This window comes from Salmo salar, chromosome ssa10 (genome assembly GCF_905237065.1).
Source record: "Salmo salar chromosome ssa10, Ssal_v3.1, whole genome shotgun sequence".
NCBI classification, from domain to species: Eukaryota; Metazoa; Chordata; class Actinopteri; order Salmoniformes; family Salmonidae; genus Salmo; species Salmo salar.
Window position 1 is genome coordinate 63,033,973 of NC_059451.1, and position 26,029 is coordinate 63,060,001.

A 26,029-nucleotide genomic window follows, 5' to 3' on the forward strand; every position below is an offset into this window, starting at 1 on the left:
GTGGCTCACTCATCACAGCAGCAGGCCCCAGCCAGTGAAACATGGACTTTACCTTTTGACCAAATCATGGTTTTCGTGGGAAAAAATAGGACTTTTTGAAACTTTTGAGTTAGGTGACTATGTAATGAATGTTCAGATCGCACTGATGCGACCAATTAAAACATTTACTCGCTCAGCTAAGTCAAAAGGTCACAAAATGCGACTAAATGGTCGCAGTCTAGAGCCCTGCCCCTTGACATACTGTATATATATTGTAATCAAGGTTCTGTCATAAGTAGTGGTCTCATACTGTAGTTGCAGCAAACTAACTAGCTAGCATTATCAATCCGTTATAACCTGAGCATATATTTTGGGATGATGTACTTTCAGATGTCTCTTGAGGTTGGTAGTATTTTTTCCCCTGTGAACTTGTGGGGACAAACGCTATCTTCCCCTGTGGAAAAGTTGCAATCGACACGATAATTGAAGTGGCTCCAAACGTCGCCCCTTTTTCTACTTGGAGCTTGTACCACCGGGAGAGTAGCCATGGCGTGTGCCTTATTTGTTTTGCCACCAGATAGGAGAAAGGTTGCCGAGCAGAGAGGTGACTTGTGAATGAACAGGACATGGTATTTATTTTAAACCAATAACAGTATTGCAATATTGAAATAAGATTGCAGAATTGTAAGGCTAATGTTATGCATGCTTTTGATTGGACCAAACAAATACAACTGAAAAGCGGTCAATCTCTCCTAAAACTATTTTCCAGTCCACTTACTAGTCAGATTTTTGTCACATAGATAATTTAGTCTAGTCTCGTTTTCATCATCCGAAATGCTAGAGGCTGAAAGAACTTTACCATTCCAAAGCAGCTGGCCTTGACAACATTCCTGCCAGATTTCTAAAGGATGCTGTGGTAATTATCCCCCTGTGTAACTCACATTGTGAATTTGTCTGTTGAACTATGGTGTTTTCCCAGTGAACTAAAACTTGCAAGGGTCATTACTTTATTTAAAAAAGGGAATAAGTTAGATCATGGAAACTATCGGTCTGTCTCAGTCCTGTGTGCTTTATCGAAGGTCATGGAAAAGATTATGTTCAAGCAGATTGAGTTATATTTCCTTACATAACCTATTCTATGAGCACCAATCTGGCTTCAGGAAGTCCCATTCCACTGACACCGGTCTACAATGTCTGACTGACCACATAAAGGAAGTAGACAGAGGGAAATGTTATGTTAGATCTCCAAAAGGCGTTCAATACAGTGGTTCATGAGATTCTGTTAATCAAATTAAGAGCAATGGGCTTTAACAACTTAGCAGTAAAATGGGTCAGCTCTTACCTGCAAGGAAGAAAACAGAATGTGGGTGTTGATGGGACCCTGTCTAAACCCAAAGTCTTGAAATGTGGGGTACCCCAAGGGAGTGTGCTGGGTCCACTTTTATTTCTATTGTATATAAATGATCTGAAATCTGCCTGTACATGTGAACTTTTCCTATATGCAGATGATTCTGCACTGTTGGTTTCCCACAAAGACAAAAATGTGGTTGAGAAAGCCCTCAGTTCTGAACTTCTGAATGTCAGTAAATGGCTATATAACAATAAGCTGTCACTTCACCTTGGAAAAACAGAGTCCATCTTGTTCGGGTCCAAAGTGAAACTGGAAATTCCCAGATTTTAAGGTGGTAGTAGGTGGCATAGTACTCTGTTAAGTATCTTGGATGTGTGCTAGATAACCATCTGACAGGGGAGAGCATGGCACAAAATTTTATCGCCAAAGTGAACCATGAAATTAGGTTCCTGGCTAGAACATCCAAATATCTGGATAAGAATGCAATGGGGACATTGGCAGGGGCTCTTGTTCAGTGCCACTTTGACTATGCATGCCCTTTCTGGTACAATAGTGCCCCCAAGATATTAAAAAATCAATTGCAGACATCTCAGAACAAATTAGTCAGGATTATTCTTAAACTTCCAGCACATACGCATCTTGACTATTCCCACCTTGAAAGCCTTAGGTGACTTTAAGTGGAGGAGAGAGTTGCTCAGATAAAATTGTCTTGTACATCAGATTGTCTACAGTATGGTCCCCAGATACTTATGTAACTACTTTAACTTAGTAAGGGATAACCATAACTATTCCACTAGAAGGAGTGAAACTGACGCTGTTCCTTTTAGATTAAAAGTGGAATGGGGAAAGAAACATTTTTATACTCAGCTGCCATTCTTTGGAATAATCTTCCAAGGAATTAGAAATGTATAACCTCCATACGTAGTTTCAAGTTCTCACTGAAAAAATGGCTAAATTGTAGCATGTCTCAAAAGTGAGTGGTACGATTAAGTAGGTGGCGGAGAGGGAAATTCCCGGGATAGCATATGGTCTGCCTTTTTGGTGCCTGAAGGTATCACGTTCATCTGTACGAACAATAGTACGCAAGTATAAACACCATGGGACCACGCAGGCATCATACTGCTCAGGATGGAGACGCGTTCTGTCTCCTAGAGATAAACGTAATTTGGCACGAAAGGTGCAAATCAATCCCAGAACAACAGCAAAGGACCTTCTGAAGATGCTGGAGGAAACAGGTACAAAAGTATCTATATCCACAGTAAAACGAGTCCTATATCGACATAACCTGAAAGGCCGCTCAGCAAGGAAGAAGCCACTGCTCCAAAACCGCCATAAAAAAGCCAGATTACAGTTTGCAACTACACATGGGGACAAAGATTGTACTTTTTGGAGAAACGTCCTCTGGTCTGATGAAACAAAATAGAACTGTTTGGCCATAATGACCATTGTTATGTTTGGAGGAGAAAGGGGGAGGCTTGCGAGCCGAAGAACACCATCCCAACCGTGAAGCACGGGGGTGGCAGCATCATTTTGTGTGTGTGCTTTGCTGCAGGAGGGACAAGTGCACTTCATAAAATAGATGGCATCATGAGGATGGACAATTATGTGGAGATATTGAAGCAACATCTCAAGACATCAGGAAGTTGATGCTTGGTCGCAAATGGGTCTTCCAAATGGAGGTATTGGAGTGGCCATCACAAAGCCCTGACCTCAATCCTATAGAAAATTTGTGGGCAGAACTGAAAAAGCGTGTGTGAGCAAGGATGCCTACAAATCTGACTCAGTTACACCAGCTCTGTCAGGAGGAATGGGCCAAAATTCACCCAACTTATTGTGGGAAGCTTGTGGAAACGTTTGACCCAAATTAAACAATTTAAAGTCAATGCTACCAAATACTAATTGACTCTGTGTAGACTTCTGACCCACTGGGAATGTGATGAAAGAAAATAAAGCTGAAATAAATAATTCTCTCTACTATTATTCTGACATTTCACATTCTTAAAATAAAGAGGTGATCCAAACTGACCTAAAACAGAGATTTTTTACTAGGATTAAATGTCAGGAATTGTGAAAAACTGAGTTTAAATGTATTTGGCTAAGGTGTATGTAAACTTCCGACTTCAGCTGTATATATTATATTAAGGGTATGTGAGAGTTGTTTATTAGGAACGGAAATTGTATTAATTATCGGATGTTGTAAAACAAACAACAATTGTCTGTTATTACAATCACCGCCTAACCTTGTTGTATTCCCCCTTTCCCTCTTCAAAAGGACCACAATGGAAATAAGCTGTTAAGCTTTGTTATCCTTGATGATTTTCTTAAATTGTATGCGGAGGCGTCACCAGCTGGAGCTCCGTTATGTATGGATTTTATAAATTGTCAAATAAATCAACTGCCACTGAATGAATAGGTGTTTGACTAATATTTTTCGTCAATATTTTCTTTTTACTAAATTAAGACTGGGTTGCAGTCCTAGTCATCTCTTAAGGGAGTAAAACATAGTTGTGACTGTTGTTTTTGTAATCAGTGGCTGTATTGGAGGAGGATTGGTTGTTCCTCTCTTAGACAATCAGTAATTAGTACCACGAGGTGTGCTCTTCACTTCTGTCTGGTATGCAATTAGCTATTACTGTTAGTACTTCAGTCTCCCTTGTTTTCTCAGTGGCAGCCGTGTCAGCGGAGGTCTCTGAGCCAAAACTAACACGTTTCTGCCGAGTTGTTCTGCAGAGTTATCCAAGAGAGAGGAAGTTTCCACACCACTCTCATTTGAGTATCTTACCTAGTTATTTTCAGATCTCATTTTGCTCTTTTGTAGCTTTTGCAACTGCATGTGGTTTCTATACCTGTTCGCTCCTCTCCCTGTAGGCTTTACAGACACTCCCCACCCCTTGGCTGCAACCTTTCTATTTGGAATTCCTGGTCTCTGGCAGCGTTTGTAACTGCCGATCTGTGGTCAAGAACACCAAGTAAATCTCAGCCTATGCTGCCCTTCAGTCCCTAGACTTTTTTGCCCTGACAGCGATATGGATCACCCCAGAGAACACTGCCCTATTTGTATCTGACTATGTGTTATCTCGTAGTCTGAGAGCATTGGGTTGTCGCGGTGGTGGCACAGGGCTACTAATTTCTCCTAAGTGGATATTTCATTTTTTCTCCTTCACTCACCTGTCCATCTCCTCATTTGACTTCCATGTGGTCACTGTCTCTTGTCAACTCAAGCTTAACATTGTTCTCATCTATCGCCCACCAGGTGCCCTTAGAGTTCTTCAATGAGCATGACACCTTGATAAGCTAATTTCCTGAAGATGGCTCACCGCTCTTCTTACTGGGCAACTTCAACCTCACAACGTTTACCTTCGATTAATTTCTATCCTACCCTTGCCTCTTTTGACCTCGCCCTTTCCCAGTCCCCTCCCTCCCACTCACAAGGCAGGCAATACGCTTAAACTCATATTTACTACAGGTGGTTCGCCTACTAATCTCACTACAACCCCCTCCAGGTCTCTGATCACTACTTTGTTTCCTTTTCTGTCTCCCTCTCCTCCAACCCTAACCACTTAGCCCCTACCCAGATGGTCATGCGCTGTTGCAATCTTCAATCTCTCTTCCACTACTCTCTCCTCTTCTAGCCTATCCTCTCTCCCTTCTGCTAAATCCTTCTCCTTTCTGTCCCCTGATTCTGCCTCATCTACCCTACTCTCCTCCCTTTCCACATCCTATCACTCGCAGTCCTCTTTCCTCCCGGTCAGTTCGGCCCTCCCTTCCTACTCCGTGGCGAGCTTACAGAACAGGGCTGCGGGCAGCTGTGCAAAAATGGCAAAAACTAAACTTTTGGAGAACCTATCATCCTTTCACTCCCTCCTCTCTACCTTCTCTTCCACTGTATCTGCTGCTAAAGCCACTTTCTATCACTCTAAATGTCAAGCTTCTGCGTCTAACCCTAGGAAACTATTCCCCCCCATCACCTCCCTCCTCCCTCTCTGCGCACGACTTTGTCAACCACTTAGAAAATAAGCACTCCTCATTCACTCAGCCTAATGAGTCCATTGGTACCACTCACACAGAACTACCATATGCCTTGACCTCTTTCTCCCCTCTCTCTCTAGATGAAATCATGCAACTATTGAGTTCCGGTCACCCGAAAACCTTCTCGCTCGACCCCATCCCCCACTCCCTCCTCCAGACCATCTCCGGAGACCTTCTCACTTCCCTCATCAACTCATCCCTGACCTCTGTCTTTGTCCCCTTTGACTTCAAAATGGCCAGAGTCTGCACGTACTCTCACTACTCACCCCGCTTGTGCCATCAAACCCCTGCAACTTATCCAGAATGCTGTAGCCCGCATGATGTTAAACCTTCCCTAGTTCTCCCATGTCATCCTGCTCCTCCGCACACTCCACTGGCTTCCAGTCAAAGCTCTCATCCACTACAAGACCATTGTATCTGCCAACGGAGCAGCAAGAGGAACTGCCCCTCCCTACCTTCAGGCTATGCTCAAACCCTACACCCCAACCCGAGTACTCCATTCTGCCACCTCTGGTCTCTTGGCCCTCCCACCCCTATGGGAGGGCAGCTCCCGCTCAGCCTAGTGAAATATGTTCTCTGTCCTGACACCCAAATGGTGGAACCAGCTTACCCCTGAAGCTAGGACAGCAAAGTCCCTGCCAATCTTCTGAAAACATCTGAAACCCTACCTCTTTAGTGTGTGGTGGATGGCTAGCTAGCTAACTAAATCAAGTCTGTGAACTCTGTTTATAAATGTGAATGGCTACTTAATCCCCTTACCCCTATCATCACTGTGGGAATTTGCCAAAGTCTGTTATGAACAAAACGTGTCTGGAAGGCAATGTGCATGGTTGCAAGTGAACAGATGCATCATTCCTATCCTATTAGGCTACTACTGTTGGTCCCAGGTGTAGTTGTCATCCTGACTTTCTCAACTCCTAGGACCCTCTCTGGATTTGATAACTTTTTCTTTCTGCTTAAAAGTATGAAGTGTTTCTCTGGGGCTTGCTGGAGTGAGGGGTAAATGCAGAAATAAAGCAACAATTTCCACAGGTCAGAAAAACAACTTTCATACTCCTGTGGCAGTATAAATACAATTATGTGAAACATTCAGTTTAATTGGAAGCCTCAGCGGCGTGCCATTTCAAATTTTACTTGATTTCTCTCAAGTGTGTATTTTAAATTGTGCTCAGGGCACGCAAAGAGCGCAAGCGAGTGGGTGGAATGGTCAATTGAGACAATAGTAAAGAATTGTAAATGTGTTGTTTTATTTATATTGAACCTTGCTTATATTATGAATGAACATGCAACTTTGAGAGTTGGGTGCACAAAGGCTTCAAAACCAATTATCCCTTTCATTTTGTTACAATATGTGATCAGGAGAATATCCAGTGGTGCTTTTCCTCACTGTATAAATGCTGTATTCATTACAGCTCTAGCCACAAATGATAACCTATGCCGTTTCTGGGCTACAGGGATGGAGAGACTGCATTAAAAGTGATGACTGCAGAACATGGAGCCGAAAGGATAAAATTACAAAATGGGTTTTCAAGGATGTGGTTTCCTGTCGCCACACGGGCCACATGGAAGTGTGACCTGGTATCCCTTGAAAACAGGAAGTGTTTGACCACTGAGCTCTCACAGATAACTGGTGTACATCTGTCTTGGTCCTCCTTGTTTGAATTGCCAGTAAGCATATCTATCTGGTTTGCTCCTCTGAATCATCATTTTAGTCATATAGTAGTTAGTTTAGTCATAATTCACTATAATGCAGCCACTAATTGTCCACTATAATAGCCCATGGTAATACAGCAAACAAGCTCTGATCATTGGTCAAAGCTGAATTACCGATCAAGCATTACCTACCGAGCATTTATTTAGTTATAGTAGTTATATTAACTACACTAAGGCACAAATCATTTACCTGGTTATATCTGTTGACACTGCAAAATACAGTTCAACCGTACTGTTTGGACTGAAATGAAACAAATCTGAATTCAGTTGAAAAGACCTGCCCAGCCCTAGCTCCTCCGATGCAGATAGATTTCAGCATGGGGCCTGACTTTATGGCATTGTCAGTCCGTAGATCCCTTGTAAGCCTGGCTGATTGTAACTAGCAACTGCACAGAGCTGCAGTCCAAAAATAGGCCAGGGAAATTTCTGACCCCCTGGCTCCATAGACTCACAGGCTCAGCTGAGGAGTTAGAGGAGCAGGGGAGCTCACTGCCCCTCAGTGGAGAGGAGTTAGTGTGCCTCTGACAGAGAAAACATTGCAATGCATTGCCATCTAATGGAGGGAAGGGAGCAGTGCTGTGTGTTTTTGTCACCTCTATATGCATGCATGGATTGGTTTTGATTTCCATTTTGACTTGTTCATGCAAATGTGTCAGGTAAGAGTCAGCCCGTGTACCCATTAAGCCCACTTCCATCTTTGGATGAATTCAGCTATTTTAATGTTTCAACCAGTTCATGTGGGTGAACCAGTTGGGGCGGCAGGTAGCCTAGTGGTTAGAGCGTTGGACTAGTAACCGAAAGGTTGCAAGATCGAATCCCCGAGCTGACAAGGTAAAAATATGTTAACCCACTGTTCCTAGGCTGTCTTTGAAAATAAGAATTTGTTCTTAAATAAAGGTAAGATAAAAAAATGAATTGTGCTATACATTCCAGTTTTAGTCAATGATGTTCTATTATTAAAGGGAAACGTCACAGCTAGACACTGTTTGGGGTGTTTTTCCTTTCTCCCTTCATAAATCTGCGTGATGAGTGTTTCAGACATAGTTATGCACCATAGCGGTATTTTAGAATTTTCATGCCAGAGAGTATATCCAATCCAATCCCATCAAATCAAATTTTATTGGTCACATGCACCGAATACAACAGGTGTAAACCTTATAGTGAAATGCTTACTTACAAGCCCCTAACCAACAATGCAGTTTCAAAAAAATATGGATATGAACAAGAGATTAAAGTAACAAGTAATTAAAGAGCAGCAGTAAAATAACAATAGCGAGACTATATACAGGGGGGTACCGATACAGAGTCGATGTGCGGAGGCACTGGTTAGTTGAGGTAGTAGGTACATGTGGGTAGAGTTATTAAAGTGACTATGCATAGATGACAACAGAGAGTAGCAGTGGTGTAAAGAGGGGCTGGGGGTGGGGCACTGCAAATAGTCTGGGTAGCCATTTGACTAGATGTTCAAGAGTCTAATTGGCTTGGGGGTAGAAGCTGTTTAGAAGCCTCTTGGACCTAGACTTGGCGCTCCGGTACCGCTTGCCATCTGGTAGCAGAGAGAACAGTCTATGACTAGGGTGTCTGGAGTCTTTGCCAATTTTTAGGGCCTTCCTCTGACACCGCCTGGTATAGAGGTCCTGGATGGCAGGAAGCTTGGCCCCGGTGATTGATGTACTGGGCCGTTCGTACTACCCCGATGTAGTGCCTTGCAGTCGGAGGCCGAGCAGTTGCCATACCAGGCAGTGATGCAACCAGTCAGGATGCTCTCGATGGTGTAGCTGTAGAACATTTTGGGGATCTGAGGACCCATGCCAAATCTTTTCAGTCTCTTCAGTGGGAATAGGTTTTGTCGTGCCGTCTTCACGACTGTCTTGGTGTGCTTTGACCATGTTGGTGATGTGGACACCAAGGAACTTGAAGCTCTCAACCTGCTCTACCGCAGCCCAGTCGATGAGAATGAGGGCGTGCTCGGTCCTCTTTTTCCTGTAGTCCACAATCATCGGTTGATTGAGCCTGCTGTCTGATCTAAAAATGAATGGATTCATGTTTTGTAGCTATTATTGTTATTGCCTTTGTGTTTTGCCGATCACGCTAGCAGCAAGTAGAAATGGTTGTCCTTGTTCAATAAAGCCATTGGACTTGTCTCAACGATGTTCCTGTCTGCCACGACACTGCAGGATATCTAGGTTGACTCATTTTCTGGCTTTGTAAAGACTTCAGCTTGACTGGAGCCCTACTTCCTTGTCCAATTGTATTCACACCCTCGAAGGCAAGCTTTTGAAAACGGGTGCTGTACTAGTTTATACAGGTTCACGGGAGCTATGTTACCCGTGCACTGTCTATCCGAGATTGCTAAATAGTTAGAATGGCTGCTTCTTATCCTTCTTTCCAAGAAGAGCTGGACAACAAAATATTTGTTTAATATTCTTTTACATAGGGACATACAGCCCTATTTATTTGAGCTGGAATACACTGAAGATGAGTTGAGACAGTGAGAACAAGAATTGTGAGACCAGCAAGCAGCTCATGATCCTGGGTAGCCATGGTCAGACTCTGACTGGTCATTCGTATGTGGGTGCTGTCCAACCATGTCGACAAAAGAGGAATGTCTGTGCTGCAACAAATTCGGCCCTCCTTTTCCTATAATCCATGATCAGCTCCTTTGTCTTGCTCACATTAAGATTAAGGTTGTTGTCCTGGCACCACACTGCCAGGTCTCTGACCACCTCCCCATAGGCTTTCGGTGATCAGGCCTACCACTGTTGTGTCATTAGCAAACTTAATGATGGTGTTGGAGTCGTGCTTGGCCACGCAGTCGTGGGTGAACATGGAGTACAGGAGGGGACTAAGGGACCCCAGTGTTGAGAATCAGTGTGGCAGATGTGTTGTTGTCTACCCTTACTACTTGGGGGCGGCCCGTCAGGAATCCAGTTGCAGAGGGAGGTGTTTAGTTCCAGGGTCCTTAGCTTAGTGATGAGTTTTGTGGGTACTATGGTGTTGAACGCTGAACAGAATTCTCACATAGGTGTTCCTTTTGTCCAGGTGGGAAAGGGCAGTGTGGAGTGCAATAGAGATTGCATAATCTGTGGATCTGTTGGGGCGGTATGCAAATTGGAGTGGGTCTAGGGTTTCTGGCATGATGGTGTTGTGAGCCATGACCAGTCCGCGCATGCTGGTGTTGGTCCGCACATGCTTTGAGTACACGTCCTGGTAATCCGTCTGGCCCCGCAGCTTTGTGAATGTTGACCTGTTTAAAGGCCTTGCTCACATCGGCTTCGGAGAGCATGATCACACAGTCGTCCGGAACAGCTGGTACTCTCATGCATGCTTCAGTGTTGCTTGCCTCAAAGCGAGCATAAAAGGCATTTACCTCGTCTGGAAGGCTCGCATCACTGGGCAGCTTGCGGCTGGGTTTCCCTTTGTAGTCCGTAATCATTTTCAAGCCCTTCCACATCCGACGAGCGTCGGGGCCGGTGTAGTAGTATTAGTCCTGTGTAGTCATCTTAGTCCTGTGTTTGATGGTTCGTCTGAGGGCATAGCGGGATTTCTTATAAGTGTCCGGATTAGTGTCCCTCTCCTTGAAAGCGGCAGCTCTAGCCTTTAGCTCTGTGTGGATGATGCCTGTAATCCATGGCTTCTGGTTGGAAAATGTACGTACGGTCACTGTGGGGACGATGTCGTCGATGCACTTATTGTTGAAGCTGGTGACTGAGGTGGTATACTCCTCAATGCCGTTGGATGAATCCCGGGACATATTCCAGTCTGTTCTAGCAAAACAGTCCTGTAGTGTAGCATCCGCGTCATCTGACCACTTCCGTATAGAGCGAGTCACTGGTTCTTCCTGCTTTACTTTTTGCTTGTAAGCTGGAATCAGGAGGATGGAATTATGGTCAGATTTGCCAAATGGAGGGCGAGGGAGAGCTTTGTGTGTGTCTATGTGTGTGGATTAAAGGTGCTCTAGAGTTTTTTTCCCTCTAGTTGCACATGTGACATGCTGGTAGAAATGAGGCATAACTGATTTAAGTTTGCCTGCATTAAAGTCCCCGGCCACTAGGAGCGCCGCTTCTGGATGAGCATTTTCTTGTTTGCTTATGGTCTTATACAGCTCTTTGAGTGCGGTCTTAGTGCCAGCATCAGTTTCCGGTGGAAAATAGACAGCTACGAATAATATAGATGTGAGCTCTTTTGGTAGATAGTGTGGTTTACAGCTTATCATGAGGTATTCTACCTCAGGCGAGCAATACCTCGAGACTTCTTTAATATTAGACATCGTGCACCAGCAGTTGACAAATACACACACCCCCACCACTCGTCTTACCAGGCGTAGCTGTTCTGTCCTGCCGAAACACGAAGAAGATATTTTCCATGTCGTTCAGCCAAGTCTCGGTGAAACATAAGATATTACAGTTTTTAATGTCCAGTTGGTAGGATAGTATTAATTGTAAATCGTCCAGTTTGTTTTCCAATGATTGCATATTGGCCAATAATACAGATGGTAGTTGTGGTTTACTCACTGGCCGAATTTTCACAAGGCATCCAGTCCTCCGCACCCTGTATTTCCGTCTTTTCTTCACCAGAATGACAGGGGATTTGGGCCTCTGGGTACCAGTATATCCTTCGCGTCGGACTCATTAAAGAAAAAATATTCATACAGTTTGAGTTGAGTAATCGCTGTTCTGATGTCCAGAAGCAATTTTCGGTCATTAGATGGTAGCAGAAACATTATGTATAAAATGAGTTACAAAAAATATCACAGTTGGTTAGGAGCCCGTAAAACGGCAACCATCCCCTCCGGTGCCATTGAAAGCAAACTTGAAACATGTAATAGGGCAATGTATGTACGTTGTATTCCAAGGACCAGCAGTAATTAAGCTAGTGTTACACAGATGCTACTTGTCCAAAAAGGCTTATCCGCTTTCTCCTCTGGCGACCCTTCTTTGCATCTTTCTCCAAGATTGTGTCCCCAGCTTTACCTGAGAGATGAGCCTGCCTTAGTCTCTCAATAAGTGGCACAAGAACCTGCAATGGATTTCAGGACACCGATGCAACACCTTACTACACCGTATGTAAAAACTGCATTAAATATAACTTTTGAGAATATCACTCTTTTTCAGTGTTTGAATGAACACCTAAGAGAACATTTTGTGCAACAATTAACCATTTTAGATTATTGGTGAAAATAAAAAAATACCTCTGACATCCGGTGATGTGTCCGTGCTCCTTGACATCTCACAGGCACATTGTGGTGGGCAGAGGAGTCGGTTTCCTTCTTCTCAAGCAACTGAGTTAGGAAGGAAGCCTGTATCTTTAGTGATTGGGTGTATTTAATAACTTCACCATGCTCAAAGGGATATTCAATGACAGCTTTTTTATTAATTTGTTTACCCATCTTTCAGTAGGTGCCCTTCTTTGCAAGGCATTGGAAAACCTTGCTGGTCTTTGTGGTTGAATCTGTGTTTGAAATTCACAGCTTGACTGAGGAACTTTACAGATAATTGTATGTGTGGGGTACAGAGTGAGGTAGTCATTCAAAAATCATGTTAAAAGCTATTATTGCACACAGAGTACATGCAACTTATGTGACTTGATTAGCAAATGTTTATTTCTGAACTTATTTAGGTTTGCCATAACAAAGGGCTTGAATACTTATCGACTGAAGACAGATCACAACTAAAAAGACCCCAAGGTTTCCAATGCCTCACAAAGAAGGGCACCTATTCTGCTGTGAAGAGACAGAATCACTAGATAAGTTATTCTGGTATTGCCCCTAGGTAGCTTCTTTCTGGTCACACGTTCAGGAATGGTAAATAAGCAAAGAGAAACGACAGTCCATAATTACTTTAAGAAATGAAGGTCAGTCGATCCTGAAAATTTCAAGAACTATCAAAGTTTCTTCAAGTGCAGTGATGAAACTGGCTCTCATGAGGACCGCCACAGGAAAGGAAGACCCAGAGTTACCTCTGCTGCAGAGGATAAGTTCATTAAGAATTACCAGCCTCAGAAATTGCAGCCCAAATAAATGCTTCACAGAGTTCAAGGAACAAGCACATCTCAACATCAACTGTTCAGAGGAGACTGTGGGGAATCAGGCCTTCATGGTCGAATTGTTGTAAAGATACCAATACTAATGGACACCAATAATATGAAGACTTTTTTTGGGCCAAGAAACACGAGCAATTGACATTAGACCAGTGGATGGACATTAGACCAGTAGAAATCTGTCCTTTGGTGTGATGAGTCCAAATATGAGATGTGTGGTTTCAACCGCTGTGTCTTTCTGAGATGCAGAGTAGGTGAACAGATGATCTCTGAATGTGTGGTTCCCACCGTGAAGCATGGAGAATGAGGTGTGGGGATGCTTTGCTGGTCACACTGTCTGTAATTTAGTTTTTTAGAATTCAAGGCACACTAAACCAGCATGGTTATCACAGCATTCTGCAGCGATACGCCATCCCTTCTGGTCTGCGCTTAGAGGGACTATAATTTGTTATTCAACAGGACAATGACCCAAAACACACCTCCAGGCTGTGTAAGGGCAATTTGACCAAGAAGGAGAGTGATGGAGTGCTGCATTAGATGACCTGGTCTTCACAATCCCCCGACCTCAACCCAATTGAGATGGTTTGGGATGAGTTGGACCGCAGAGTGAAGGAAAAGCAGCCAACAAGAGCTCAAGACTGTTGGAAAAGCATTCCAGGTGAAGCTGGTTGAGAGAATGCCAAGAGTGTTCAAAGCTGTCAAGGCACAGGGACACTACTTTGAAGAATGTAAAATTATAGAATATTTTTTTATTTGTTTAACACTTCTTTTGGTTGCTACATGATTCCATGTGTTATTTCATAGTTTTGATGTCTTCACTATTATTCTACAATGTAGAAAATAGTAAAAATGAAGTAAAATCCTTGAATGAGTAGGTGTGTCCAAACTTTTGACTGGTACTGTATATATGTAGCAGAAAAACTGTAAAAAACTAAGATATGTGTCCACTGAAGGGGGGTTGGTGGATAGGTTAATACAAAAAAAGGGAACCTATTGGTAGATGGCGGCAACAACAACAAAAAGCAGACATTGAATATCACTTTGGATGTTGTATCAATACACCTAGTCAATTCAAAGATCAAGGCGCTCTGTGATTTCACAAAGTGTCCAATGGTGACTAAAAAAGTTACAGAATTTAATGGCTGTGATAAGAGAGAACTGAGGATGGATCAAAAACATTGTAGTTACTCCACAATACTAACATATATCGGCTCAAATCTATGGCAAGCCTTGACAATGGCGGTCTAGCAACGATCAACAACCAACTTGACAGAGATTGAGAATGATTTTTTAAAGAATCATGTGGAAATATTGTAGAATCCAGGTGTGCAGTGCTCTTCGAGACGTACCCAGAAAGACCCACAGCTGTAATCGTTGCCGAAGGTGATTCTAACATGTATTTTCTCAAGGGTGTGAATATTTTTGTAAATGAGATTTCTGTATTTCAGTTTAAAGAAAAATGTGAAAAGTTTTCACTTCATCATTATGGGGTGTTGCTTGTAGATGGGTAAGAAAATCTGTTTAATCCAATTCTGGCTGTAACAGAACAAAATGTTGAATAAATCCAGGAGCATGAATACTTTCTGAAGCGATATTTATACCACAATGCAGTTGTGAGCATACTAGGCATTCTATACTGAACAAAAATATTAACGCAACATGTAAAGTGTTGGTCTCATGTTTCATGAGCTGAAATAAAAGATACCATACATGTTCCATACACACAAAAAGCTTTCTCTCAAATGTTGTGCACAAATTTGTTTACATCCATGTTAATGAGCATTTCTCCTTTGCCCAGAAGCTGACTAAACAGCATGATCGTTACATAGGTGCACCTTGTGCTGGGGACAATTAAAGGCCATTCTAAAATGTGCAGTTTTGTCACACAGCACAATGCCACAGATGTCTCAAGTTTTGAGGGAGAGTGCAATAGTCATGCTGACTGCAGGAATGTCCACCAGAGCTGTTGCAAGATAATTTAATGTTCATTGCTCTACCATAAACCGCCTTCAACATCGTTTTTGAGATTTTGGCAGTACGTCCAACCGGCCTCACAACCGCAGACCACTTGTAACCATTCCAACCCAGGACCTCCACATCCGGCATCTTCACCTGCGGGTGATCCTGGATGTTTTTCAGTTGGTGAACCTTGTCTTGTGTTGGGCAATGGCAGCTGGTTTAGCAGGCTTTGGCACTGTGGTGATTTTGGCAGGGATATTGGATTTGGGGAGCTGTGACTCTGGCTGCTTGTAGACCACGTCTTGACCATTTCTGCGCTCCACAACCAGGTGGATAAGCCTCTCCCTGAAGTGGTGGGTTCTAGGCTTGTACACTTTCTTCTCAACCCACTGCTTTGATCTCTTGCAGGTGATCTGTTTGTACTGCAAGTCTCCTGGAAAGACATGACTGATTATGAGGATGTCTAACCATACAAGAAACCATGTTCATCTGTTAACAAAAAAGGTTACAGTAGGCTTATGTGTTTTGTTACACTCAGAGTCAATGATGGGCCATTGAGATGGGCTATTAGGAAAGGTGTGAACTGTATCGGGGGGCTTGACTTGTAGACAGTCTAGTTATGTATTGTTGTGTAAGACCACCTACAGTTGTGCTGTTGAGTAGACAAGCGCTGCCAAAAATAGAGTGAATAGGCTAGAAGAGTGTTCTAACAGCCCCTCTCCCCTATGCCAAAGAACTCACTGCAAGGGTGTGAAAAGTTTGAGGAGCACTTAGCTTGTGTATTGATGATTCAGTTTTCTCCAGAGGGGATTGTGCTTTTGCAATCTGGTGTTATTCACAATCTGATGTTCTATGAACAAGGGGCTGGTCCAGTGAGTAACGTTAACTACCTGTTGATGCCAATTCTCAACTGGATCCAACTCGACCGGTGGCGGTACTACTTCCTGAAATCACATTGAATTCTGGATATTGTGGTTTGCTTACAACCAGGAAATGTAGATGGCCTGTTTCTACCGGTGAGATGTAGAAACACTCGTATTTGTGTATAGTGAGGAAATTCTGGATTTTTATTAGGCATTATATGTTAATAAAATATGAATGGACATAACGTATACAGTGAAAGCGCAGCGGATAAACTTCCCTTTAAGTTATTGACAGTTGTGTAAATTCCTACTAGTGGCCAATTTCAAAGCTGAAAAAACAACTGGTGTGGAGGTGACTCAGATGAAAACATTCTACAGATATTTGTAGTACCCTAAGATAAGTGATAATATTTCATGTAAAATATAAGTGATCATATTTAATGTAAAATTAAGACATTCATGTGTTGTAGTATGCTATCATGTGCATATCATGGGCATTAATTACTATTTATTTTCAATTGAAAGTTATATTTTCATGCCAGCAGTCCTACCACGTCACAGCCAATACAGTAGCAACAAAACTTGGTGAACAATATAATGGATATCAATCACTCACAGCTCATTGTTTTATGTGTTTTACCTTATTTTACTCTTAAATGAACCTTGCAATGTTGTACATATGTGCCTTTTGTACATTTTCAATTTATCTCAGGTGGGTTTCAAGGGTACAGTAGCAGCAAAAGCACCCACTCTATACAGAATGGAAATGAATATTGTTCAATGTGATCAATACTAACTTTGCGTAATATTGTAGTATACAGTATTGTGTATATTTATACCCCAGACCATTGGTTTCCAAATATTTTATGAGTAAACATACACTACCGGTCAAAAGTTTTAGAACACCTACTCATTCAAGGGTTTTTCTTTATTTTTACTATTTTCTACGTTGTAGAATAGTAGTGAAGACATCAAAACTATGAAATAACACACATGGAATCATGTAGTAACCAAAAGTGTTAAACAAATCAAAATATATCTGAGATTCTTCAAATGGCAACCTTTTGCCTTGATGACAGCTTTCTCTCAACCAGCTTCACCTGGAATGCTTTTCCAACAGTCTTGAAGGAGTTCCCACATGCTGAGCACTTGTCTGTTTTTCCTTTACTCTGCGGTCCGACTCATCCCAAACCATCTCAATTGGGTTGAGGTTGGGTGATTGTGGAGGCCAGGTCATGCAGCACTCCATCACTCTCCTTCTTGGTAAAATAGCCCGTACACAGCCTGGAGGTGTGTTGGGTCATTGTTCTGTTGAGTAACAAATTATAGTCCCACTAAGCGCAAACCAGATGGGATGGCATGACATACATATCGCTGCAGAATGCTGTGGTAGCCATGCTGGTTAAGTGTGCCTTGAATTATAAATAAATCACAGACAGTGTCACCAGCAAAGCACCCCCACACCATAACACCACCACCTCCATGCTTTACTGTGGGGACTACACATACCGAGATCATCCGTTCACCCACACCGCGTCTCACAAAGACACGGCGGTTGGAACCAAAAATCTCAAATTTGGTCTCCAGACCATAGGACAAATTTCCACCGGTCTAATGTCCATTGCTCGTGTTTCTTGGCCCAAGCAAGTCTCTTCTTGTTGGTGTCCTTTAGTAGTGGCTTCTTTGCAGGAATTTGACCATTAAGGCCTGATTCACGCAGTCTCTGAACAGTTGATGTTGAGATGTGTCTGTTACTTTATATCTGTGAAGCATTTATTTGGACTGCAATTTCTGAGGCTGGTGACTAATGAACGTATCCTCTGCAGATGAGGTAACTCTGGGTCTTCCATTGCTGTGGTGGTCCTCATGAGAGCCAGTTTCACCATAGCGCTTGATGGTTTTTGCGACTGCACTTGAAAAACTTTCAAAGTTTTTGAACTTTTCCATATTGTCTGACCTTCATGTCTCAAAGTAATGATGGACTGTTGTTTCTCTTTGCTTATTTGAGCTGTTCTTGTCATAATATGGACTTGGTCTTTTACCAAATAGGGCTTTCTTCTGTATACTCCCCCTACCTTGTCACAAAACAACTGATTGGCTCAAACGCATAAAACAAATCCACAAATTAACTTTTAAGAAGGCACACCTGTAATTTCAAATGCATTTCAGGTGACTACTTCATGAAGCTGGTTGAGAGAATGCCAAGAGTGCAAAGCTGTCATCGAGGCAAATGGTGGCTATTTCAAAAATCTAAAATCTAAAATATATAGAAAATACTTGTTTTGGTTACTACATTATTCCATCTGTTATTTCATAGTTTTTGATGTCTTCCCTATTATTCTAAAATGTAGAAAATTGTAAAAAATAAAGAAAAACCCTTGAATGAGTAGACTTCTAAAACTTTTGTTTTGTCTTCACCCTAAGTCCTTGCTGTTGATTTATGGGGGAGATCTCTAAATAAATGTAGCCCTGCATTGTGGCATACACATGAAATTGTGTCATTCCGAACTTTATCCGTGGTGTTTTATTCCAATACGTTTGCAGTGGACAGGTAGTCATTGATGCAAAAGTTTGAAGCATATCAGGGATAAAAGACCTACAAGTAGTGGACAAAAATGGAAGCAAATGAAGGACAAGGTGATTACTATTGGACTACTACTCATGCAGTTAGGGCTGGGGCATTGTCTGTGCGGCATGTAGCTTAGGGGTGCGAGAAGTGAACCAGAAACCGGAGGGTTTCCAGTTTGAATCCAGGTCCGATGGGAATGACATCTGGCATGAAGTGAGCTGGCAACCGGAAGGTTGCTGGTGTCAAAGCATAGATGCCATTACCTGCCGTTGTGCCCTTGAGCAAGGCACTCAACTCCCCCACAACAACAGCTCCCAGGGCGCCCAGTGTGGCAGCTCCTCTCCAAAAAACCTGTATATCTATGTATGCATGTGTCTTACGCAGTGGTTGGGTTAAAAGCGGAAGTGACATTTCAGTTGGACTTTGTGTGCAATTGACCAATAAAGTAATCTTAATATTTTTGGGCCTCATTCACCAAATGTACTGTACCTTTTGTTATACAACAGTAGAGAGGGAGATTTGAAACTGTCTTGAGACCGTTTTTGTTCTAGCCAAGCAGTAACACACCGTCTTGATTGAAGTCTGATTAGTTGATTTGTTTAAGAGGTATGTACTGGTTGGCAAGAACAAAAACCTCTGGATATGAATGCTACTACCATGAATAGTAATGATCAATATATTTTAACTTTAGGGGAAGTGATTAGAATTTTAAGCTTAGATAAGAAATGTCCATTTGGAAGTTTTCAACATTTGGAAAATAATAAAAATGGATTATTTCAAAGTTGGCCTTATTTGTAACACCCATGGGCTTAAAGAGTACATTCGGTAGTCATTAAGCCATGTCTGGACTTGTAACATATTTTATCAAATATTATTACCTCACGAAAAAATGTTGTAAGTAAAGTCATAAAACCTCACATGAGTGATTAATCTTTCATTTTAGGGCTGTATACGTTAGGCACTTACCCTCTTTATTTTTGAATACCTTTTGTTTGTTGCCCCTTTCAAAAAGTGTTGGTGATCTTGAAAATGAAAATATTTATTACATGATTTCATCATATTGGCTACTTTAAAAAACAATAATACATTGAATATGCTGTGTTCATGTCAAGTATACTGAATTAAACAAACTTTATACCAAAGGTTTTATGCTGAAACAATTAAATAGAAAACAAATGTTGTGATATGACAGTTTAATAATGCCATGTTTCATTTCCTTTCAGGCTGAGTCTCTGCTAGGTCTGAGGGTTAACCGGAAGGCAGCGGTGCTGTAGAAAAGTCCATTCCCCTGCCTTTGTGGTTCCCATGGAGGGGTTTCCTGTCCACTGACCCACCGTGCTGCCTCACCAGGACAGCAGCCATGTCCGCCTGCAACACCTTCACGGAGCACGTGTGGAAACCAGGCGAGTGCAAGAACTGCTTTAAGCCCAAGAGCCTGCACTGCCTGGCCGAGGGTGGCCTGAAGAAGATTGCCCCTGAGCAACCCTCCCAACAACAGAGCCAACCCCCTGCTGGAACTAGACCCAACGATAGCAGCTCCCAGAGGGGAGGCGGTGACAGTGTCTCAGCCCGCTCTGGCCACTTCCGCCCTCCCGTGGCTAAGAAGCCCACAATCGCTGTCAAGCCCACCATGATGCTCTCCTGCTCTTCGGCCGACCTGGACTTGGAGGGCAACCTACATCGGCCACCAGACGCTGGTGAACCCGGCAAAACCTCTGCCTTTACCATCTGGACTCGCAATGGGATGAACCGCAAGAAGCCCGGTGGGCCTAACAACAATGAAGGGGAATATGCCGGGGAGGAGATTGAGCGTTACAGGCAGCGCAGTCGGCGTGCACCCCGTGGGAATGACAATGGTTTGACTGATATGCTCAAGGAGATTGCGGGCCTGGGCTCTGGCCCTAGCCCCAGCCCCTTGTCCGGGTCAAAGGACCTCTTTTTGGGGCGCATCAGCAGCTCCTTCCAGCGCTCTTTAGAGAGAGGACTCCCTGCTGCTGGTTGCTTGGCCATTGGGAGCAGCAGCAGCAGTGGAGGGGCTGCCCAAAAGCGGGTGTCCCTCAGCAACAGTATGGAGGTCATCAGCACCGAAGGAGGGCGCTTCTGCTACCCTGAGTTCTCCAGCGAAGGAGAGGATGATGATGAGGATGAAGATGACGAAAGTGAAGTTAACGACGACGATGAACATGAGAGCTGGGATGAGAGTGACGAGGAACTTCTAGCCATGGAGATCCGTATGCGGGGCCAGCCGCGCTTCGCCAACTTCCGTGCCGCCACACTCTCCCCAGTCCCCTTTGCCCAGGGGAAGAAGTGGAACACTGTACCGTTACGTAACCGCTCACTCCAGAGGATCTGCGCCGTGGACTACGACGACAGTTATGATGAGATCCTTAATGGATACCCCTCCACAGACTCCAATGGAGGCCACGGTCTCCTTCCGTACGGCCCTGGTGACCTGCAGGGCAGCGGCTTTCTCTCCAATTCGGAGTGCACCACTTCCCCAGAGTCCTCATCATCGCTGCCGGAGGACTTACGCACCACTTCCAGCTGCAGCAGCAGTGCTCCCTGTGGCCCCCTGAGAAACGGTCTGCACTCCCCCACAGCTTTCAGAACACCGGCCCTTCAGGCTGCTGGTACAGACAAGGAACAACAGACCCAGAAGGCTGTCAGTCCACCCAAGGTCACGGAAACCCACAAGGCTGTTCTCGCCATCCAATTGGAGGATCAGGACAGCAGGGAGGGCTTACCTATGCCTCAAGCTCTTCCAGGGCAGCCAGTGACGATCAGCTTCAGCCCCACAGAGGAACAAGCCAAACCTTACCGTGTGGTTAACCTGGAGAAGCATCTTATCTGTAAGCCCTACACAGTGGTGGACGTGTCTGCATCCATGGCTAGCCCAGAGGAACAAAACCAAGAACGCACTCCCAAACAGCCAAAGACTCCCATTAGCCCCTCTTCCTACCCCATCTCCCCCTTATGCCAGCCTCTGTCTCAAGCCTCACCCATGTCCCCATCATCTCCCATCTCCCCCACATCCGCCACACCGTTTGTCTTCCAGGGCAAGGCCAGCAAGCAACCAGGTGCTATCCGCTACCAGGAGGTGTGGACGTCTAGCACCAGTCCCCGTCAGAAGATTGCCAAAGTGGATCTGGAGTCCACTGGAGCGTCTGGCCCTGCCGTCCCACCTCGTCACTGCAGCCACAAGTCGGCCCCAACCTCTCCCATTGCTGGCCTCTCCTCCTCTCGGACTGTACCTGTGAAATCCCCTAACCTGTCCGAGATCAAGTTCAACAGCTACAACAATGCAGGGATGCCCCCCTTCCCCATCATCATCCGGGATGATACCACATACTCCCGCAGATCCAAGAACGCCGTCAAGGTGCCTATCGTCATCAACCCAAGTGCTTACGACAACCTGGCGGTGTATAAGAGCTTCCTGGGTCTAAGTGGGGAGATGCCTCAAACAAAGGAAGGGAGAGTGGCTAGCCACACTTATGAGGAGATTGGCTCCTCAGAAAGTGTCCAACCTCCTACAGAGAAAACTATTGGTAAAGCGGCATCAGAGAAAGCTGCTGCTGAAGAAAGGAAAGCCACTGCAGCAGCCCTGATAAGCCAGGAGCTGACCGCTAGAACCACTAAAGACTTGACTATAGCTGCGAGCATGGCTGCTGGTTCTCTTTCTCCTTCAGCTGCCACATCGATTGCTGTTCCAACTCCTCTCACTGTCGCTGCCATCTTGGCCAAAAGCAGCTCCAATTCAGCCACTAGTGGGCACACTCGCAAGATCAGTGAGGAAACAACATCCAGCAAAGAGGGGAGCACTGACTTCCCTCTGTCATCATCAGGCACTGGGACGGGCCACCGGGAGAAGGCCAGCACTGTGTTGTCCCAGATCGTTGCCTCTATCCAGCCCCCACAGTCTCCCCCAGAGTCACCTTCCCCACATTCTAAAGCCTGCAGTGTCGAGGAGCTATATGCCCTCCCACCCAACGCCACCAAAGAAACACTCAGTCGACCCAAATCTCTTTTCTCCTCCACTGACAGCTGCCTGTCCAAACCCAGGAAGGACACACCCTCTAAACAGCTGCCCAAATCCCAGAGTGCCTCAGCAGCCGTGCCCCTGTCCAGCCCCACGAAGTCAGAGCCCAACGCTCCATTCCCCCCTCCCAGATCCACCTCTTCCCCATACTATGCCTCCAACATCCTTCAGAGACACTTTGGCCACTGGACCAAGCCTGCCGCCTCCAGCTCACCCTCGCGCCCCTGTGATGGAGAGACCAGCCCGGGTGGAGGGGAGGGGAGACGGGTGGCGGCAGAGAGCGCCAAGCCCAAACGCTGGATCTCCTTCAAGAGCTTCTTCCGCCGGCGGAAGGATGAGGACGAACAGCGGGAAAAGGCACAGAAGGAGACGAAGAAGGGCAAGCTGGTGGGGCTAGACGGGACGGTCATCCACATGCTGCCACCTCCGCCCATCCAACGCCACCACTGGTTTTCTGAGGCCAAGAACGAGGACCCCAGTCAGAAACCCACAATCATATTCACCTACAAGCCAGACGGCAGCGCCTCCGGTGACTGGGAGGGGGAACTGCGGGTGGAGGAATGCAGAGAAACGTCTCTGCTGTCCCCAGAGGAGAACCAAGACGTCAGACCATCTACCACCGGGACTGCCCTCCACTGCAAGGCCATCAGGTAATTGATTTAAATCTGTCTTAAAAAAAGATAATTACTCTTGATTGTTAATCCTTGCTCAGGAAAAAAATTCAAAAATGTTCTCTATACTGACTTATAAGCCGCCTCCTTACTGCAGATAACTGCAGGCCTTGTTATTTGTAAGCAGCACGCTTTATGATGAGACTTATATTTGTACAGGGCATAATAACTAAAGGCTGCCTCTCCATGCCTCTTGGTCCTAGGCTCTGGGATAGTTAAAAGGCCAGTGCCAGAGGACCTGAGGGACCTACTGGGTACATAAATAAATAGCATGTCTGACATGTATTGGCGTGCACAATCGTGGATTGATTTAAAAACCAATAGAAGAATATTTAAATGAATTCTAAAACTCACAGGCAGCCAGACTTTAAAACCGGTGTAATGTGTGCTCTATGTCTGGTCTTGGTCAGTACCTGTGCTGAAGCATTCTGTTTTGCGGTTGACCAATGGCTTTCTTGGGTAGACCAGACAGGAGAACATTACAGTAGTCAAGCCCGCTTGCAATAAAAGCATGGATTAGTCTCTCTGTATCAGCCTGAGAGAGAAACGGTCCGCACCATGGCAATGTTCCTCAGGTGGTAAAAAGCTATTTTGGTCACATTATTTGAAATTGAGTTCAGAATCTAAAATACACCTAGGTTTTCTTTTACCTGGTGTTTTAAAATGTGCGTCCAGATTCTCTCTCTATGCTGTGGCTCCAACAGTACCTCGGTCTTGTCTTGATTTAGCTGGAGGAAGTTGTGAGCCATCACAGTATTTAAATCACTAATACAGTCTAATAATAAATCCGTGGAGCTAAAATCCTCTGATGACACAGAAATGTAAAGTTGTGTATTGTCTGCGTAGTAGTGAAAATCAATGCTGTGCTTTCTGATAACGCTGCCAAGGGGTAACATATATACACTGAACAGTACCGAACCCAAAATCAAACCTTATGTAATGGCACATGTGATATGTATTTTCTGAGTTATGTTCACCAAGGGTGATGACAAACTCTTGACCGGTTAAGTACGTCCTAAACCAATTTAGAACTGGACTCGAGAGGCTAACCTACCTCTCCAGTCTGTCCAGAAGGACATGTTCAACAGTGTCGAATGCAGCACTTAAATCCAAGAGTACAAGGACAGAGAGCTGATTGGCATCTGTGTTGGCTCCAAGATCATGTACCACTTTAACGAAGACTGTCTCTGTGCAGCTAAGTGTTGAAGAATCTAATAGACTTTTCTTCAGAAGGTGTTTCACCATAGCAGTTTTTAACAATAGCTTGCACTTCAGATATGCAATTAAAAAATGTTTTGTTGAAGGTGGTGGGAATAGGATCGAGGAGGCAGGTTAGAAGGCTTAAGTTGTGATATCACTTTCCTGACCATGTCTGTGTCAACCAGGGAAAATAAATCCACAGTGGCTTGCTTGACTGATACCCAGCCTAATGTTTGTTATCGTATCTCTAAAAGATGTCGCAAACACATCACATTTAGATGTGGAAAAAAGTACACACAGGCTTGTGGGGTTAGGATTTATCAGGCCATCAATGGTGGAGAAGAGCATTCTCTAATTATTCTGATTAATGGTGATCAAGTTAAAAAAATGAGCCCGTCTGGCATTTCTAATTGACTTGTTAAATAAGCCAAGTTGCTCTCTGATATCATAATGGAACTTTGACTTAATCCACTTCCGCTCTGCCTTTCTGTAATTTCTCTTTAATTGATTAGTTTCATCACTCATCTGAGGGGCTCTCTGTTTGGATGTGGCCTTATTCAATTTGACTGGAGCTATGGCATCGATGATTTCCCTTAATTTGCTATTTAATTTATCGACTAAATCATCACAAGAGGAAGGCAGAATAGGTGATGGAGTATTGTTCATATATAAATGTGGATATTTACTTTGCCTTTGTGGCACAGTTGATGCCACGCAGGGCTACGGGCCAGAAGGTTGAGGGTTCGCTGACCGCCACAGACGAGCTCACTCTCCCTGCCTGTTTCATTACTTCACTATCAGAGCCAGTTGCAGACAATAATCAGCTAGGGGGAAATCAGATTTTCAACATTCTGATGGCATATGTATAATTATATTACATATATGCAACACATTTTCCACCAACAGGTTTCTGTGCCAATGCACCACACAACCAATAAACAAAACATACCGACTTTTGGCACTTCAATATCATGGTTTGCGTTTTCAACACCACAGTAAATAGTCTGTCAATCTAGACAAACAGAAAATACATCCCTCCCTATCCTGTAGCACTCCACCAATCAGGCCTTTATGGGAGTGGCCAGACGGAAGCCACTTATCAGTAAAAGGCACATGACAGCCTATTTGGAGTTTGCTAAAAGGCACTTAAAGACTCTCCGACCATGAGAAACAAGATTCTCTGGTCTGATGAAACCAAGATTGATATTGGTTGATATTCCACCCTGTATTTTCACAAATCTAATAAAACACTTGAGTTCACTAACCTGTTTCAGAAATATTACTATCCATCTCTGCGTTATTCTGTGAATGTTTAGATGCACTACCTATTGCTATACTTTCCTCTTCTGTCCTCTAAAGGAGACCTAGCGTCAGTAGCCTGCGCTGGAGACCCTGCGCTCTGACCTGTCTCAGCTTGAACTCCTAACTTTTCCTGAATAACCTGTCCCAAAAAAAAACATTTCAATGCGCAGGTTCTTTGAAGGCAGTACAGAGAAGACACTATTTTTGTAATGACATAGTAAATAATAATAATTAGAAGTGTGTTTCCTGAAGAAAATGCAGTGTGCTTGCTAGCTTGTTTTAAAGTATTAATGGTTTTGAAAAGTTTAGAAAATGTTA

General features: G+C 44.0%; 1 protein-coding gene across 4 annotated transcripts in view; it reads left to right on the plus strand.

The window, feature by feature from the left end:
* Positions 1–26,029, plus strand: part of peak1 (pseudopodium-enriched atypical kinase 1) — a 298,688-nt gene that overhangs the window by 209,093 nt on the left and 63,566 nt on the right. For all 4 annotated transcript variants that reach the window (XM_014123825.2, XM_014123826.2, XM_014123828.2 and 1 more), the window contains one exon: positions 19,726–23,188. In XM_014123825.2, the coding sequence (XP_013979300.1) occupies positions 19,863–23,188 (3,326 nt within the window). In that variant the 5' untranslated portion in view covers positions 19,726–19,862. The remainder of the gene's footprint in view (positions 1–19,725; positions 23,189–26,029) is intronic.